Source organism: Nipponia nippon, unplaced genomic scaffold (assembly GCF_047370975.1).
Source record: "Nipponia nippon isolate SJK-2023a ecotype South Korea unplaced genomic scaffold, ASM4737097v1 scaffold_13, whole genome shotgun sequence".
In the NCBI taxonomy this organism is placed as follows: Eukaryota; Metazoa; Chordata; class Aves; order Pelecaniformes; family Threskiornithidae; genus Nipponia; species Nipponia nippon.
The window spans coordinates 7,285,927-7,304,101 of record NW_028262324.1 but is presented as its reverse complement, the minus strand read 5'-3'; the positions used below and the strand labels follow the sequence as shown (position 1 = coordinate 7,304,101).

Below are 18,175 nucleotides of genomic sequence, written 5' to 3'. Positions count from 1 at the left end.
CTCTCTCTGAAATGTAATCCTAGCATAAAAGCATTTTTCTCCCTGGTCAGGTATTTAAAACATAGTTTAAATGATTCCAAGTTTTAGTTTTCTGTTGATGTGTCCCTATAAATGTTTAAAACTCCTCTTGTCACAGAAATTATGTGGCAAGAAAAACAGTGGGGATTACAGTGTTTTGCTTTGTTATTTTTTGTTTGCTTTGTTTTTTTGCAATAGACAGCCATACATAAGCAGTCATTCCACAGATGTTGATACCAGGCTCCTCCAAATATGCCTGTTGAAGTATTACGTATGGGTAAGGACAAAAAATCCCCAGACCCTGAAGTCTGAATGAAATATTAAGATCACGTTAGATACATCCTTATTTTTCAGCATTCTCAGCCCTCTATAAAGCTTGACACCTGTTGTGGTTTAACCCCATCTGGCAACTAAGCACCACCCAGCCACTCGCTCACTCCCCCCCAGTGGGATGGGGGAGAGAATCAGAAGGGTAAAAGTGAGAAAACTTGTACATTGAGATAAAGACAGTTTAATAGGTAAAGCAAAAGCCACGCACGCAAGCAAAGCAAAACAAGGAATTCATTCACTACTTCCCGTGGGCAGGCAGGTGTTCAGCCACCTCCAGGAAAGCAGGGCTCCATCATGCGTAACGGTTACTTGGGAAGACAAACACCATCGCTCTGAACATCCGCCCCCTTTCTTCTTCCTCCCCCAGCTTTATATAGTGAGCATGACATCATATGGTACGGAATATCCCTTCGGTCAGTTGGGGTCAGCTGTCCCAGCCGTGTCCACTCCCAACTTCTTGTGCATCCCAGCCTGCTCACTGGTGGGGTGGGGTGAGAAGCAGAGAAGGCCTTGACTCTGTGTAAGCACTGCTCAGCAGTAACTAAAACATCCCTGTATTATCAACACTCTTTTCAGCACAAATCCAAAACATAGCCCCATAGAACTAGTTTCTATGAAGAAAATTATCTCTGTCCCAGCCAAAACCAGCACAACACCACATTTGCAGTGTTCCTCTGTGCTGTGCATACATCAGTACTGCAGTACAGAAGCATTAAATTAATTTTTCCATCTTCCATCCTTCCGTCTTTTCTTAATCTGAAAACTGTGCCAGGAGTATGAAGGGTAAAACACATTCCCCGTGTGTCCTGCAAGGCTTGTCTATTAATCCAAAAGGTAAATTCTCATAATTGCTCATGAATAGCACTTTTCACTATTATTTGTAAGCGTATGTGATGACAAACCATGCCCACAGAAAGTATCCTGGAAACCATGCATTTACCATCTAGGGCCAAACAAGACAATACCACTGAAGATGATCAGCCAGTGCATGGGAAACACACAGCACTGCAAGAGCTGGGTTAGAAGTCCTCCTTTAAATACCCTCTAAACTTTCTAAGTAAAGCAAATTCATCCCAGAGGACCCCAACATTGTATAATTAACTAAATGTAATCTAGAACTCCTTATAGATGAACTGCAGCCACCTTTGGGATGGGAAAAGATCAAGTCTTTTAAAAGCATTTTGCCATTAAGTTTGAATAATTTCCTGGACGTGTCACTGAGTAATTTTTAACCAGACCTTTCTGATTCTGTCCAAGCAAAGCTGTCAAGAACAATAAATATCTATTACCTATCTTTGTTGTGGTGCATGCTTTAAAAAGATGCAGGGAAGAAACCAATACATATATTTCACAGCTAAGGAGTCAAGTCCATTAAACCCACCAATTTCTCTCCCTTGTCTGGTAGATGTCTTCCCCAAGTGACAATCTGTTGTCATTTTTTTAATCCACTTTCTTAAGGAAATTATGCTCCTGAGCTCACATTTTGTCTTTCATAGAATCATAGAATTGTTTAGGTTAGAGAAGACCTTTAAGATCATCAAGTCCGACCATTAACCTGCAACTGCCAAGTCCACCACTAAACCATGTCCCTAAGCACCACATCTACACGTCTTCTAAATACCTCCAGGGATGGGCACTCAACCACTTCCCTGGGCAGCCTGTTCCAATGCCTGACTACCCTTTCAGTGAAGAAACTTTTCCTAATATCCAACCTAAACCTGCCCTGGTTTAGGGCCTAAAACTGGCCCTAAAACTGGCCCTGGCAACTGGAGGCCATTTCCTCTTGTCCTATCACTTGTTACTTGGGAGAAGAGACCAACCCCCACCTCGGTACAACCTCCTTTCAGGTAGTTGTAGAGAGTGATAAGGTCTCACCTCAGCCTCCTCTTCTCCAGACTAAACAATCCCAGCTCCCTCAGCTGCTCCTCACAAGACTTGTGCTCCAGACTCCTCACCAGCTTTGTTGCCCTTCTTTGGACACACTCCAACACCTCAATGTCCTTCTTGTAGTGAGGGGCCCAAAACTGAACACAGGATTCGAGGTGCAGCCTCACCAATGCCGAGTACAGGGGCACTATCACCTCCTTGGTCCTGCTGGCCACACTATTCCTGATACAAGCCAGGATGCCATTGGCCCTCTTGGCCACCTGAGCACACTGCTGGCTCATGTTCAGGCGGCTGTCAATCAACACCCCCAGGTCCTTTTCCGCCGGGCAGCTCTCCAGCCACTCCTCCCCCAGCCTGTAGCATTGCATGGGTTGTTGTGACCCAACTGCAGGACCCGGCACGGAGCCTTGTTGAACCTCATACAGTTGGCTTCAGCCCATTGATCCAGCCTTTCTACCCTCCAGCAGATCAACACTCCCAGCCAACTTGGTGTTGTCTGCAAACTGCCTGAGGGTGCACTTGATCCCTTTATCCAGATAGTTGATAAAGAGAATAAACAGAACTGGCCCTAGTATTGAGCCCTGGGGAACACCACTTGTGACCTTTCTTGTGTCTTTCTTTTGTCCTCAGCTAATAACCTCTAGAAATGTTGAACTCACCAACAAATTGTGAAATCTCCATCTTCTCCATTATCAGAGATACTCACACACTGGACATGATCTTGGGCACCCTTCTCTGGACTAGATGACTTCCAGAGGTGCGTTCCAGCCTCCATCATTCTGTGATTCTGCTAAAACGCCTTTTTTTTTTTCTTTCCTAAGAAGCTACCAAAATATGTAAAAGAAATACTAGGCAAAAGAGAAAGAAAATGAAACAGATGTCCAAACACTGAGTACTCTGAAAAGCTGATAGTATTCAGTAATCTCTCTGAAGTCAAAATTCTTGACACGGATACCCTTCCCTGATACTCCCATTCCAGAAGTCATTTCTTAATACGCAGTATCTTGCTTCCCAGCTTTACGCCAATCCCAATCTATGGGATTTTCAGCTTGAAACATTGGCTCCCTTTCAGCAGGTAACAAAATTTCACTGACTGCATTGCATTGAGCTTTCTCTATGGCTGCTCAAAGTTTTTCCACAAGATGACTTCATCAAGATGAATGCTAATGAGCAATTATCTGAGTCTCAAAGGATTCAGATAAAAAAGCTTTAACACAAAATCTATTTTTTGCATGTAGTCCAGCCCTTTGAGGAGGGTGTCAGAACAGCCTTCCCGCTTGCAGAGAGACAAATTGATAGAAAGTATTTACACACCTAGAACACAGGCTCTGCATAACTTTTGTGCATTTGGTCCCCAGAACTGGATCCCAAAAGCCAAGTGTAGTCACCATGTTCATAGAAATCAGGCTCTAGGTGTTCTAGTTCCTCAGTCTGTAGCCCACAGCCTTGTCCTGAAGGTGTGAGCTCTGGCCTCCGTACCAATGGCGGTACTTTATTTTAACCAATGAATTTGGTTACATTTCAGCTCGGCACACTGAAGGCTGGCTCCACATGGCTGTTTCATCAAATGCAGCCAGAGCTGTACTTTAGCTTCGAGAGCAGAGTCATCACAGCCGGGCTGTCCTTTTGCAGGGCAAGTTCAGTAAATCCATAATCAAAAGGATTTGGGTTGTTTTTAATTTTCCTAATCAGCTTAATTCCTGACAACAAAGTAAGATATCAGATTATTTTAAATGGCAGGATTCCAAATAACAAACTTCAATTTAAGCATTAATGACAGTCACTTGGTATATTATCTGAGAATTATTTACTGGCTGAGAGAAGTTCCTGTTTTGAAATTGAGTCAAGCAAATTTCTATTTATAATGACATCATTTCAGGACAAGTCCTATAGAGCTTGTTCAGGAAAATTTCTAGGAGCTACAAGAAGAATTTTGGTATAAATATGCTTATTAGTATTTGATCTTTATGGAGAATAACCTTTGGGGTTATTTTCTTCTTTTAGTTCAATGCTTATGAGCAAGTGATGTCACCATAGCATACATCACTAGTTATTTATCCTTGTGCAAGCAAAAGTGTCAGTTATTTATGCTTCAAAACACATTGCAGCATCTTTAAATTGCATCCAGAGACTTAAAATCTGCATCTGAAATCTTTTGTTTCAAATGTCTTATTTGTAAAATGAGCTTAAAGCAATATTTACCTACTTTGTAGTTTTCTGTTCTTTAATTATTGCTGACTGTCCTTGACTAAAATATTCTCAATGGGCAAAATTCATCCCTGGGTAAACAGGCAGCAAGTGTAAGGCTTAAGCACATTTAGCAATCCCTGCAATCATTTCAATGTATACCAAAGAAAGCGCAGTCTGCTTCTTAGACGTATCACATCAGCTGCAGTAATATGCTGTGACGTGAAATACTCAAGTTAATGCTAAATAAAATCTTATTTGCACAAAGTATTCATACCTGCATGACTCTGAGTTAGAGTTTTCATTAAAAGGCTCTCCCTTTCTTTGTTGCCCCGGGAATAAGGTAGATGATTCAACTTTTGGTACATTCTACTTGGGTTATGAGCAGCAACAGTGAAAAAATTAATATTTGCATTTAGTTTGGTGAGAAAACTTAATAGCTGAGCATTTTGGCAGTCTGAAAATGTCTTTCAAACCAGGTAATAAAATCTTGGTTCTATGAATATCCACAGCAAAACTTCTGTGAGTGATGCAGGGAAGGATCTCACCAAGAGCTGTTTGAGACCCTATTTGAGTCAGAGCACCTCAGCACTTCGTCAAAGCAGCCCTCAGTTTGAATTTTTCTAATATATTCTTCTTTAAGGAGAGCACCTTGAAATTTGTTTGTGGTTCTTCTGAGTCATCATTAGCAGCAACTTCTTAACCATAGGAGTGAGTATTTTCTAAGAATACTTTCAGGCTTTAGTTATTGTACAGTGAGTGCCCAACAGATTCCCTTTTAGACACCCCATGTTTTTATTCACTTTGCCTAATGATTTTTTTCTTCTTCTGCAATTGATGTTTGCATTTGAAAAACATTAATTCAAATTAGAAGACCAGCACACATAAGTGACTTCAAAGCTTTTATGAATAGAACACCTTCCAAGTGACCACAATTTTTATTTTTGCTTTACTGTTCATTTATACCAATTAGCAGGCACACCCTGCCTGTTGCCTGGTCGTCTGGCAGTTCAAATAGGAAAAAAAAAAAAACAAAAAACCAGCAAAGTCGGCCACTGTCCTAGAATATAATTGTTCATTTATGGAAGTCAAATTTTTTCGTCTGAGTCTAGTGTTGGATAAGCTCAGCTCTCTACATTTCTGGTCTGAGGAAATTTCTGTCTCTGGGGGAAGATATTTGTATTTCAAACTGTGAATTCTTGGAAAACCCTTGTGAGTGCTGGTACACATGTACCACTGGCCCCTCTGGGAGCTCAAGTCAATTCTGTGACCCTTGGCTATATGAGCTCCATTTCTTACAGCTTTTCTCCAGGCAGATTTGAATACACAGAGACACTGGGCAGGTGGATGAAGTCAGAGATTCCTATAGGGACCTCCAATCCCAGAGTGGGGGGCTTCTCTCAGTCACATTTTTGCTGGAGACAACTGATGTTTAATCTGAGATCCAGAAATTATCTTTCCTGTTCTTGATGAAATACTGCACATGCGACCAGTAGTGTGCATTTTAAGGAAACGAACTTTCAAAACAGATCTCTGTTTCCTTCTGGAGCAAGCAGATCTTACACAGCTGAGCTGTCATGAAAGAAAAATCAGTACAGCATCTGACCCACAGCCTTACCTCACACAACAGAATATTGAGACTAATTTTACTGAGCAGAACTACTTATATAACGTTATCATTAAGCTTTCAGATTTCATAATATGCCAAATGTCAGCTTTGTGGGTTTTGTAAGGAAACAAATAACCCAGATGTAAAAATACAACCGTTCTTGCAGGTTGCTACCTGTTGGAGTGGTCCCAATTGTATTAGTTTCCACAAACAGAAGGCTCACCTGACGCGTTGACTTTATGACTACAGGTTTGCAAGATAAAACTGTCAGCTGCTCAGAAAGGATTCCACAGATGTTATCCACATGGAGACTTAGAGCTTGTCTATATAATTCCAAATAAATGTTGAGGTGTAGCAACTATTATTCTTTATACCACTAACACTTAGTAATACAGTTGACTCTATGAGGCTTGAAAAACCCAGACTTATGCAAAAATAACACTTGGGAAAAAAGAATGAGGTAAGGAACAAGGTCTATTTATTTATTTTTACATATAAATCAGGACATCTCTGAAACTCACAGGCACTGAAGAAATAACTTGTTTGAGAAAATTGAAACCTGTCTCCTCAGTAAGCTCCCACTCCATAGGAAAGCTTTGTGCTCTCTGAAGGGGCTAGAACTTCTTGCCAAGAAGGTATTTGGACATTAATTTTTTAAATTAATGCTCCAGGAATTCACACAAAGACACAGATATCGACTACTGTGTGGAATATATTTTTAATTGGAAGAGGCCATGCCAGCTGAGCTATAAAACAAGTACAAGCTGTTAGATATAATAATAGAGAAAAAAGACTAGGGGAAAAAAGTGAGTCATAAAAAAAAAAGAGAAAAACCTATTTAGTTAAAAGAGACTTCCCAGGACTCCTGAGCTAAGGTAACGGTAGAAAAACATGAAACTTATCATGACCATCACGAATGCTGTTCAGGGATGCAGGGATCTTGATACCATGGAAATGGCACTTGTATTCAGGATTATCTTACATGATTCACATATAAATGAAGATGGTTCAGATTTTGGAGCAGTAAAGACACACATCAAAACCAGCAAGTGTTGTTCACAGTGCACATACATGCACTGTATAGGGCGTTGTGGTATAGAGATGCAAGAAATTAAAAAGGAATTTAATTTTCCACTTTCAATCAGAAAGCTGTAGCTCCTGATACATAGATAGATGCCACTGACTTCAGTGTCAAGCAGGTGTCACTGCTCTGATGCCGACTTGAGGCAAATATAGCCGATATGTTTTCTGTAAAATTAAATCCCTTTATTTGCTTCTGTAAATAATTTTCTGTAAAATAAGTATCAGGGGTACTAATTTTGCTATTTGTTTTTTATTTTACTCCTTTTGCCTCTGAGAAACATGACTGCACGTTCTTAACTGGAAGCATAGTCCTGACAAGACTGTTGAGAAGCCAAAATGATGCACTTGGTTAGTGCAGACATGCAAGAGCTTACGGATGGCAGCAACACTGGTGGTACAAAGCTGAGGGGACCCGCTGGGTACTTTTCTGCTGCTGCAATGCAGAGCTCTAGTTCAGGCATCCTCTACCTCGCACAAGACAGTTTCTATATACGATAGGTGGGTGCCTGGAAGATGATATGCAGCATACTAAATACATAGGCTGTTGAGCCTCTTCCTCAAAGATCTTTTTAGACATCCTCTAAGATGAGGGGCGGATTTAAGGCAGAGAAGTTAAGCAGTGAGGCCCATTGGCATTCACAGCTGGTGCCAGGTTTGCTTCTCACAAAGCTGGAAGAGCAGTTGCTTCTTTGCTCATCGTCTTTGCTTAACACCTGATGCTTCCTGTTGAAGACATTTCCCTGGAGTGACTGTTCACTGGCCAGGAGTGAGATGCTGCCTGCTCAGCACACCTTTTGGCCAGAGCACACCTTTAAGAGGAGGATTATAAGGATTTGAATCCTTCAGGGCAGGATTCCACTTCCTCGGTGACTCCTCAAAACAGGGGTGGGAACTATCATTTTAAGAGAGGCACTTATCATCCTTGCGCACTTCTTTGAAACAGAAGTTGTGTGCACCTGCCCTTGGGAGCAGATTTAGCTTCCAAACAGGAGCACCCATGGAGGGCAGGGGTTCAGCTGCATCCCTTTCCCTCAGCAGATTTATCAAGGTTGATGTGAAATGAAGCCCTTGCCTTTGGTGATGGACACATTAGCTGCAGGAACACTTTTAACACTTTTCTGCCTTTTCACATAGAGGTGTGCTGCCAGTCATGGCACATCAAAAGCTGTAAGCTCCCAGGAACTGCAGCCTGCGATGCCCTTTACAATACTGAGGCCAAGACAAAAAAAAAAACCTTGGCCTTCTTTTATCTTCACTTCCCAGACAGTGTCCAAGTATCTCTGTATTCCTGGTGATTGTTCTTTACTGTCTGACATGACCAGCACTAAAAATCTAGGTATTGCAGCACCTTGCTGGTGGGTGCCTGGGCTCTTTAATGGACCTTTCTCTAAATACCTAGATGTTCAGCAGTGGTCACCTCTAGAACAGTAAATGAAATACTGGGTACAGAGAAATTTTATATGCCAGCTGAGAGAGGATTGTGATAACATAATTTTTAGATGTAAGTGCATCTAAGCCTTTCAGATGGTTAGCCCTGAAGTCGGGGAGACTGTTCAGCATTTCTGTCAAAGCCCAAACACTGAGAGACCTGGGCAGCCATACCTAAAATAAGTCAGGTAATACACTTTTTCTCAAACAACACTGTTTGCAAAACTGGTAGAGAAAATGCCAAATTTTATCAATGACCTTTTAGAACAGTTTTATGCTTTCAATGTTAAACACATCCATTTTGTCTTTGCATTTATAGGCCTCCTTTTCATCTCGTATATTTGAGCTCCAGATAATTATTCTAATTAAAAATATGTAAAAGCCAACAAATGCAACACAAGTATTTTCTCTCTTGAAAACCATGGATAATTACCTTCAGTATTGATTACTTGGATGCCTCATGACAGGTTTTTATTTTGCTTCTCTGATATTTTTCTCTTCCTGCCAATGCAAATCTCACATACTGATTTACTTCTATAGTATTTTACCTGAATACATGACATTAGCCATAAAAAGCACCATTTTATTGTACTGCTGGGGGGGGGGGGGGGGGGCAAAGCAAACCAAACCACCCAGCCAGACACTTTCTCCATTACATACTAAGGGTAAAATGCTTTAATAGCAGAAAGACAAACAAAAATTTTTGCTAAATATTCTCCTTTGTGGGTAACAGCTCCCCGTTTCATTATAAAACTTGTAAAGTATTATTTAGAAGACTACAGCAAAAATAATTAAAAATTAGATCTCCATACTGGAATTTATTCATTGAAAGTAATAGTTAAAACTCAGCCAGAAGACTGGGTATCAAAGGTAAAGATTAAAAAGAGAAATTATAAAATGTCAAAAGTGTCTCCTTTCTAAATATACAGGCATCTCAAGATACAAAAGCACATACATCAGAAAAAATGAGGGGGAGGCTCATAAGTGATCTGTGATCAAATACCACTTACAGTGATCAAATACCACTTACAAATTACACATTGTAAATTGAATATATCTTAAAATCAAGGTATACTACTGTACAGACTGTATACTGTCTGTGTGCTACTTATTAGTAGAGAAACTTTCAAACCAATTGACTTAAACGTTGTTTCCTGGACTTCTCTTTCCCTCACCTCCTTATAAGATTTGCATTGTCCTTATGGCATGACTTCAGCACAGGCCTTCCTAAACTCACTAATGAATGAAGATATCCATCCAAACAGTTCCTGAGAGTCTAGGTCTTGTGGCTCCCCAAATTTTACCTGTAAATTTGAAAGAGAAGAATAGTTAACATTAGTATATCCAAGTAATCTAAACCGTGTCCAGGATCTTAATGAAATTAAAAGAGCAAGAGAAAAGTTAAATACCTTATGCATTATTATCATTAACAATGATAAGAAATAAGAAGAAAACTTAGAGCTGGTTAAAATCTCCAGCAAGCTGAGATCCAAAACACCCCCCCAAGTAAAAGTGGCCCAGGAGTGGTCACTGAATTACCTCAGTAACCTGGGTTTCTGTATAACCCAGTCTCTCTGGCTGGACTATAGATCTCCAGCTAAAGAGGAGAAAAATCAGTAAATCATGAGGCTTCCTGGCTCTGCAGTTTGTTACATGAACCCATTCATAAAAGAAAATACGTACATTAGGGAAATGGTTTATATTCCACAGTGGGCATGGCAGCAGCATGTTCAAGCCAAAAAAGCTTTCCTTTTCTGTCATTTTACTTTGCAAACAAACAAAAATATTTATAGGAAACCAAACATTTTTGGGAGAAAAAAGTAATTTATCAAAGAGCCACCTTTCCCTGTTCTCTTCTTCCCTTCACCTGAAAAAGGTGAAAGGATGGAAAGTTTTTGAAAAAGACATGAACAATATTGGCATCATGTCTGCTCCACTATAAAACAAGAGGTGAAAGGCACTCATACTAAAAAGTTCAGTACTAGGAGAGGGATTCCTGCATTAACTAAAATCACTTCCACGTAGGTTCTCTGGTTCTAGCATAGGAAAGGATTTTTGATATTAAATCTGTTGCTAAGGTTTAATTCTAGAGGTTTGTCATCATTTTCAAAGAAAGATTCCTCCTTAACAGGATCAATGAGTTAAAGAACACAACTCTGCCTGCAACAGCTTTCTAATTGAGAGAACGACTCCAGAGAACATGCTCAAAGTCTTCATCAAAAAGTTTAAAAAGGCATCTTGTGTTGCTACAAGTTCTTATCTTGGCTGTATTTGAGAGCTACTCTGTAACTGGGGGATACAGCTCTCCCAAGGCTGAACAGCAACGTAGTTGTGTTTCAGATTGCAACTGAAATATACAGAAAGGTTTGGACTGGTATCTGTCATTGTCTAAACACGTTCACCAGGACACCATCTGACATGTTGTTAGGAGCAAATCCTCTGCCTGGAAATCAGAGACACAGTAAAAGAGACCACTCACATATCATTCAGTCACAAAAACTTTAACATTAACCAGTGACACCTGATTAATAGTTTTGCCTGTTGTGTTCCTAATTGCACCTCCTGGGTGCTCCAAGCCCTTGGTCTTTGGCACGCCTCGCCACTCACCCATGGTGTATCATCAGATAAACAGTTGTGAGAGAGGCATTTCCTGGAGCTAATGACCATCTGTGAGGAGTTGATAGCCCACAGCTATACCACAGGCAGTTATCCCCAATTTATTGTTTGTTCCATAGAAGTGTCACATGCCAAGGTCATTATTGATTTTATAAGCAGAATATAAAATCATAAAGGTAGACCTGTGGATTTTTGGTTTATGTGCAACATGATTTCCATGGCTACCTACAACATATTTCCAGATCAGATATTCCCCCAGGTAAGCTGGACTACTCCTGCCTAGTGCTGTTGAGATGATAGCCTGGTCTTTGATCACCTATCCTATTTTATATTTGCTTTACATTTTTGCTGCTTTATAAATATGCAAGAAGATCTGCCTAGCAATAACATTATTCAGAAAAAAAATCCATTCTAAGTGAGAGAAATATATCAAATGACTAACTTTAGAGAATAAGGGAGAAGGGGCAGTGGGGAGGGGTGTTGAAGCAGCTGGGCTAAAACTTGAGGAAACTTCCAGCTACACAGAAAATGAAATCCTCTTCAGATGCAAATAAGAGTCTCAGATGAGAGTCTCCAATACAAGAAAGGAAAGCAAAGAGGCTCACACATATATCTGTAGCACAGCATCATATGTGTGATGCCTCCTGGCTGAATGTACACAGCTGGAGAGAAACGATGTCTGTGCAGGAGTACGACAGAGTATGCACATGCAGGAGGGCACATCCAGCACGTGCTGGACATGACACAGCTCTGCAAGCAGGACCAGCCACACGACACTAACTCCTCCTGAAGATGACTTTTAAGTAAAACGGGTCAAATTCTTCCATACTCCATGCAAGAACTGTCCCCCCAAAGGTTTTACAGCACAAATCTCCTCACTTTTAAATTTGGTGAATACTTTTCAACCATTTCCACTCATGTAACTCAATTGTTAATTCTCTCATTTACACTATTTTGTCCACCTTTTTTTTTCTTCTTGTTTTATCCCAGTCCTTCAACCTTTTTTGAAGGCTTGGGACAGAGTTCTTCATCTATGTGCTACCATACAAATTTGGCTTGTTACCCTACACTGAGGCATTTTTCCTATTTGTGAAAGGCTGCAAGATACACAAAGAAACCCTTGCACATTGTTACAATATTACTTTTAGTAAAATGTTACTAATTAAATTTCCCTGGTCAAACATCTCCTTAATCTTCAATGTTTGTTCAGATAGCCCCCAAAGGTCTTCATGGCTGCATCTTCTGTGTAACATTTGCCTATCCTAAAACTTCTCTACCTCTAATCCCCCCCACCTCATAGAAAAAAAAAAAAAAACACCAAAAAAAAAAACCAGCACACCCCACTTAAAGCTCTGTCCTAATCCCAGGACTAAGAAGTTATTCCTGTTTCAGAGATTAGCACTGCATTTCATCAAATCTGTCCCTTCCCTTACAACCTCCTAGTGTGACTATTCTGCTGGAGAATACTGTTACTATAGCAGAGACCTCCTGAATTTCTATCACACTCCAAGAACATTGTACTAAACGAGGAATCTACATTCTATGTTATTAAAAATTGCAGCATGGAGCTTTTAGCATTCCTTCTGGTGTGACCCTCTCGCCCAAAAAACATTTTCTAGTGTATTGGACCTAGGTGGGCTGCTTCTGTTCAGAGGAAAAAATGATCGAGAAAATTAGGTGCTTCTGTGGTGCACGTGTGGGTGATTACAATAGGAACAAACAAGAACAGACAGTTCCTTTATCAGAAATCTTCTGCCCGTGGAGCTTCCTTTCTGCTCTGCTCATTTTTAGATCCGTGCTGCTTCTAACATCTCTGTCCCTGTCTCTCTCACATTCGAATAACAGTAGCTAAATCAATGCCCTGGACTATAAGCTTATCACCAGAAAAAACCCTCAGCCCAAGTAACAGAAGATTTGCAGCTGCCTACCAGCCAAAGACACAATTGCTAGTAGGCACCAGAAAAGCATGTTGTTTTCCATAACAAGTTTTTTGTAACATGTTGAAAACATTCAACAGTTAAACTAATTGAATTTATAAAGTTGGTGAACATCTACTTTTCTTTTTGATATTTGGGCCATAGACCCTCTAAAAAGTAGGCTGCCAGTCCTCAAGAAAAATAAAAGCCAGATTTTCATTCAAAATATTCCACCACTGTTAGATGTGAATTTTTTTTCAGTTTCTGTGGACAGTATAACTATAAAGCATGTGGAAGTATGGGAACTTCTTGCACTTCTTTCTTCCCTTTTTTTTTTTTTTTTAAAGAAATGTAGATTTCTTTTCATTGCATTTTAATATGATATGTACCAGTAGGTTGCTATAAAGCTTCTTCATTTCATCACATCTTTTTGACAGCTGGGATAGATCCCCTTCATATTTCTGAATTAAATCCTGTAATAAAATAAAACTTCTTAATTTGGTATAGGAGCGTAATATTAAAGCAGAAATTAAACAGCAGTGAAAACAAGATAATTCAAGTCAAAATTTTCATGTCATAAAAATTTCATATTTCACAAAAGATAAGCATACATATCAAGCGCACACATTTCCTTGCAAGTATTAAGACATCAAAGACAAAAAAAAGAAACATCAATGTTAGAGAATTTTTTACTGTATCATCCAATGACACTACCTGAATCTATTAAAATTGACAGAACTAGATAAGCATCATAAGGTCCTAATTTGCACCCACATTTGGCATAGTCTAGCCTTTTTGCATGTGAAGTAAATACTCCCAGTTGCCAGTTCTTAAGGAGTCAGAAACAAGGCCTTAGAAACTTAACTTTCGAAACAGAATTTCTTAATCATACTTCCTTTGTAACATATACATTTATATATATGTATATACATATACAAGACAATACGTATTGAAGAAGCATAGCGTTGAGCTGTTCCAAGGGAGAAGGAAACGTATGGGTTTAGCAGATGCTGACACTACTCAGTGACGTATACGAAGCATGAAGATATCCAGGACAGCAGAGATTAACATGTCCACACCGCGGCAGTGGGGAACACCCTCACTGGAACTAGCCCGGTTCATAACTATCAATCACAACAGTGCTCTTGAAAGTTAAGTTGTTTGCCCCTGAGTTAATAAGCCCTGTGTTTGGGTCTGCTGACTCCTGGCCAGAACTGGGCTCCCTCCAGCCTGCTCAGCCACCTCTCCCTTGTGACCTCCAGCCCATCTCGTTCTGCCACTGGCATGGGTTGAATCATCTTAGGTCAACCTATACTCACAATGTAGGCATGCCTTTGGATGATGTTTCTCTATACTATTTTCCCTTCTGTTCGAGGGCAGAGGAAGTTATTACAAATTCATATATGCTCTAAAATTGCTATTATTCCGAAGTGCTTATCGTGGGCAATGGTGGGGCTACCGTTCCTCATCCACTCCAGCCCATTTGCCTGTGAAGCAAAAGCAGGAGATGCAGAAACTGTGAAAAGCCCTTCCCATGCTGCAGCTTATGGTATGAGTCACTATCAGAGAGGAATAAAAGGCCACTTTCCCTGAAATACTCCTGACCCCCTTGCCAGGGCAGGACTCAGCAAAAACTAAGTAGATTACTCATCTTTTACCTCCAGCCTGCAATACAGTTGTGATAATGTTACCTTTAGTTCCTTGCAGAACTGTGACTCCTGGGATGTTGCCTTGATTGTCTTGGGTTTAATAAGCCGCCTGCACTGAATAACATTTTCCAATTCTTTTTTTAAAACTAACAAAAGAGAAAAAAAATGAGAAATTTTACTTGCATGCAGTTGTGTCCAAAGGACTGCAAATGTCTAAATTTAGGACACATGGAAAATTTAGGAGAATATGGGTCTATAGTATGTTCATCTAGGAATATTAAATTTCTGTTTTGAAATAGAAATCCTAAAAGAGGCATGGGTCTTATGGAAAAAAGTAGTATGTGATCACTTGACAAGCAACTGCAGAGTACTGAAGAGGTCGATAATATGGTTATGCAGCAGCCGTAAATTTGACCTTTCCTAGCTTTGAGCATTGGGATGAATAATGAAAATAACATTCTTAAACCTATGTTTTTGTGTAGAAAGTTCAGGGTTCCTTTATAGATAAAAGAACAAAAATACTACTCTATGTAACAGTAAAAAATCTTGTCAGTTGGCACTAAGCACTTCATCAGACTGCTACTGTGGGACCTGTCATGGTGTGAGATGGGGGAGAGAGGAGGATACAGCCTTCGATCCAGGGGCTCAGTCTTGAACTGACCCAGGCTGCAGTCTAGCATCTTCCTTCCCTTGTGCTTATGCAGTACTTGCAGCAGATGAGCCCCAGGATGTGCCTTGAACTACATGGTGAGAAAGGCTGGTTCTGTGGCATTTGGTCCATCTCTTTCCCTCTCTGCCCTGGAGAATGGGACTCAGAAGATAAGAGTGATCTACGCTGGGCCCATCAGGAATCCATGGAGGGAAGAGGCCAATCTCCTCCAGTTCCCATAAGTCACCTCCTTCGATAGCTCCCAACAGTTTCTGGTTCCATGTCTATTGTACCACTTTATCCATGACTTTCCAAAACTGTCTTCAAAATATTTAGTGATTTTGAATTGCTACCAACATTGTCCCCAAAGAACACAAGTGACTAAAGGTAAATAGTGTTATTTTTAGTTACGTGTGTCTCCTAAGAAGCTGATTGGAATTTAGCCTCAAGCTACATGCTTGGCTGACTCCCAAAGCCCAGCAGAATAGGCGCAAGGGTTTTTCAAACCGAAAGCTAAGAGTAACTATCATTCGGGTATGTTATCAAAGGCTGAAGTGGGATATAGTGGTCTGTAATTACAGTCAACACCCATGCCACATTTTCAAAAGACAGATATTTTATAAGCTTTCAACACAATACAAGTCATCTTCATCCACTCATACACCTTCTCTATCAGCTCTCAAAGGGTTCAGTCTAAAATCCGTTGACTTCACTAGTCACCTTGTGATACTGTTCAATGGTAAGTTATAAACGTCTCCCAAAGTCTATCTTACATTTTGTCCTGGTTTCAGCTGGGACAGAGTTAATTTTCTTCCTAGTAGCTGGTATAGTGCTGTGTTCTGCATTTAGGATGAGAATAATGTTGATAACACACTGATGTTTTAGTTGTTGCTAAGTAGTGCTTACAGTAAGTCAAGGACTTTTCAGCTTCCCGTGCTCTGCACAAGAAGCTGGGAGGGGGCACAGCCAGGACAGCTGACCCAGACTGGCCAAAGGGCTGTTCCATACCATATGGCATCATGCTCAGTATATAAACTGGGGGAGCTGGCTGGGGAGCAGCGATCGCTGCTCGGGGACGGGCTGGGCATCGGTCGGCAGCTGATGAGCACTTATATTGTGCATCACTTGCTTTGTATGTTCTTTTATTACTATTATTATTATTTCCTCTTCCTCTGCTGTCCTATTAAACTGTCTTTATCTCAGGCCATGGGTTTTATGCTTTTTTTTCTGATTCTCTCCCCCATCCCACTGGGGGCGGAGGGCGGGGGGGGTGAGCGAGCGGCTGTGTGGTGCTTAGTTGCCAACTGAGGTTAAACCACGACACATTTGAACAACCTTATTCTGTTCCCTCCTGTCGACTTCGCTAGTTTGGGACTCTTTTCTAGAGAAGGACACCAGTTTGGTCCAAAGACATTCTTGAACTTCTAGACTGAACTGTAGGAAGTTTTCTCCTGCTGCATTTCCTGCTCCCAGAGGCTCCGCTACAGCCGTAACTTTGACGGAGCACTTGTATCACTTAATATTTGTAGTTTATGATAAGCTCTATTTACCATGGGCAGTATATTTTTTATATTTCTAAACCACCTGGACCCACTTTAATATTTCTTTTTTAGAAATTCTTCACAGTAACATGGCAGGTTAAGTATCACCATAGCAACACTTTACCTCAATGTTTTGAACCTTTACCTCTCTTTACAAACTACAGAAGTGCAATGAAAACCTGTTCCAAATGACTGCACAACATATGAAAATCTTTCTCTGAATTTAGAAACCACATTTACATACCATCAACTTCAGCACTGAGGCCCTTCATGGAAGCTGGAAAGGAAGAGAGAGGGAGAAAAAAATGTTAATAAGTATCATTCATATTGTGAAGATGGGAATTTCCACAAAAGTTGAAGGGTTTCATTTTTTTATTTGTTGATTATTTTTTTTCCCCTCCCTCCTTTTACCATCAGGAACAGCTTCAAATTCTGTCAACTCCTGAGAAAATTTAGCCAAATCAGGCTCATGTAAGAAGATCTGTTCCACAAGGGCGTGAAGCAAGGTGAACGTCCTCTCCTTACCCCGCAACAGAGGTAACTGCAAATAGAATGGAGCAATAATTGACAGACTGAGCTATTATACTTTAAAAAAAAAAAAAAAAAAAAAAAAAAAAGAAAAGAAACAGCAGGGATGTTGATAGCTCCCAGGTAAATTTGACAAGAATAGAAAGCACAATGAAATTAAACTTCTCTTTTTCAATCTGCCATTCCACAGACATTCTTGATTAAGATCAGCTTTACACTTTCGTATCTGTTGACCTTCTTTGTTCTTTTGTGTCTTTTTATTCACAGGGGTCTTTTTTAACTTAAGGTATCCTAATTGATTGCAACTGATTTTGGACCTCCAAACACAGTCATTATTCCTTTCCACTTAAAAGCGGTATGCTGTGTTCACGAAGATAGTGAAGTTCCTTAATTGAATCTGGGAAGATGCTCTGTGGCAGAAAATGATTTTGTAGGCATTTTTCATTATGATAGATGTGGTATTACGGCCATTATATATATATAAAAAAAGAATGCAAGTTGTGTCTCAGAATTGTCACTAGAGTTATAAATCACTCACTCATATATTAAAGTCTCCAGATGGGAAAGATACCTTACAAAAACAAAATAAAAATTCTTCTCTCTTCTATTCACAGATCAGGCATAATCTTACAATAGTGTTAAAGGTACAAGGCAGCTTAGGAAATTTGTAGCTATTTCTTACTTTTTAGGATAAGAGTATGATGCTCTGCCACTGTTGGGTGGAGGAGGGGAAA

The 18,175-nt window shown here is 40.1% G+C and overlaps 1 protein-coding gene across 2 annotated transcripts in view; it reads right to left on the bottom strand.

The window, feature by feature from the left end:
* Positions 1 to 6,487: 6,487 nt before the first annotated feature.
* Positions 6,488 to 18,175, bottom strand: part of LOC104013093 (uncharacterized) — a 51,822-nt gene continuing 40,134 nt past the window's right edge. The window contains exons 14-19 of one of the 2 annotated variants that reach the window (XR_015702962.1): positions 17,325 to 17,454; positions 17,158 to 17,190; positions 14,766 to 14,869; positions 14,394 to 14,561; positions 13,464 to 13,547; positions 9,825 to 9,846 (exon numbers count right to left, since the gene is read on the bottom strand). Coding sequence is in view for 1 of the 2 variants with exons in the window: in XM_087749914.1 (XP_087606040.1) it covers positions 9,742 to 9,846; positions 13,464 to 13,547; positions 14,766 to 14,869; positions 17,158 to 17,190; positions 17,325 to 17,454 (456 nt within the window). In the remaining variant the exon portion in view is untranslated. Of the gene's footprint in view, positions 9,847 to 13,463; positions 13,548 to 14,393; positions 14,562 to 14,765; positions 14,870 to 17,157; positions 17,191 to 17,324; positions 17,455 to 18,175 lie in introns of both variants that reach the window. The other variant, XM_087749914.1, reaches the window with a different exon arrangement.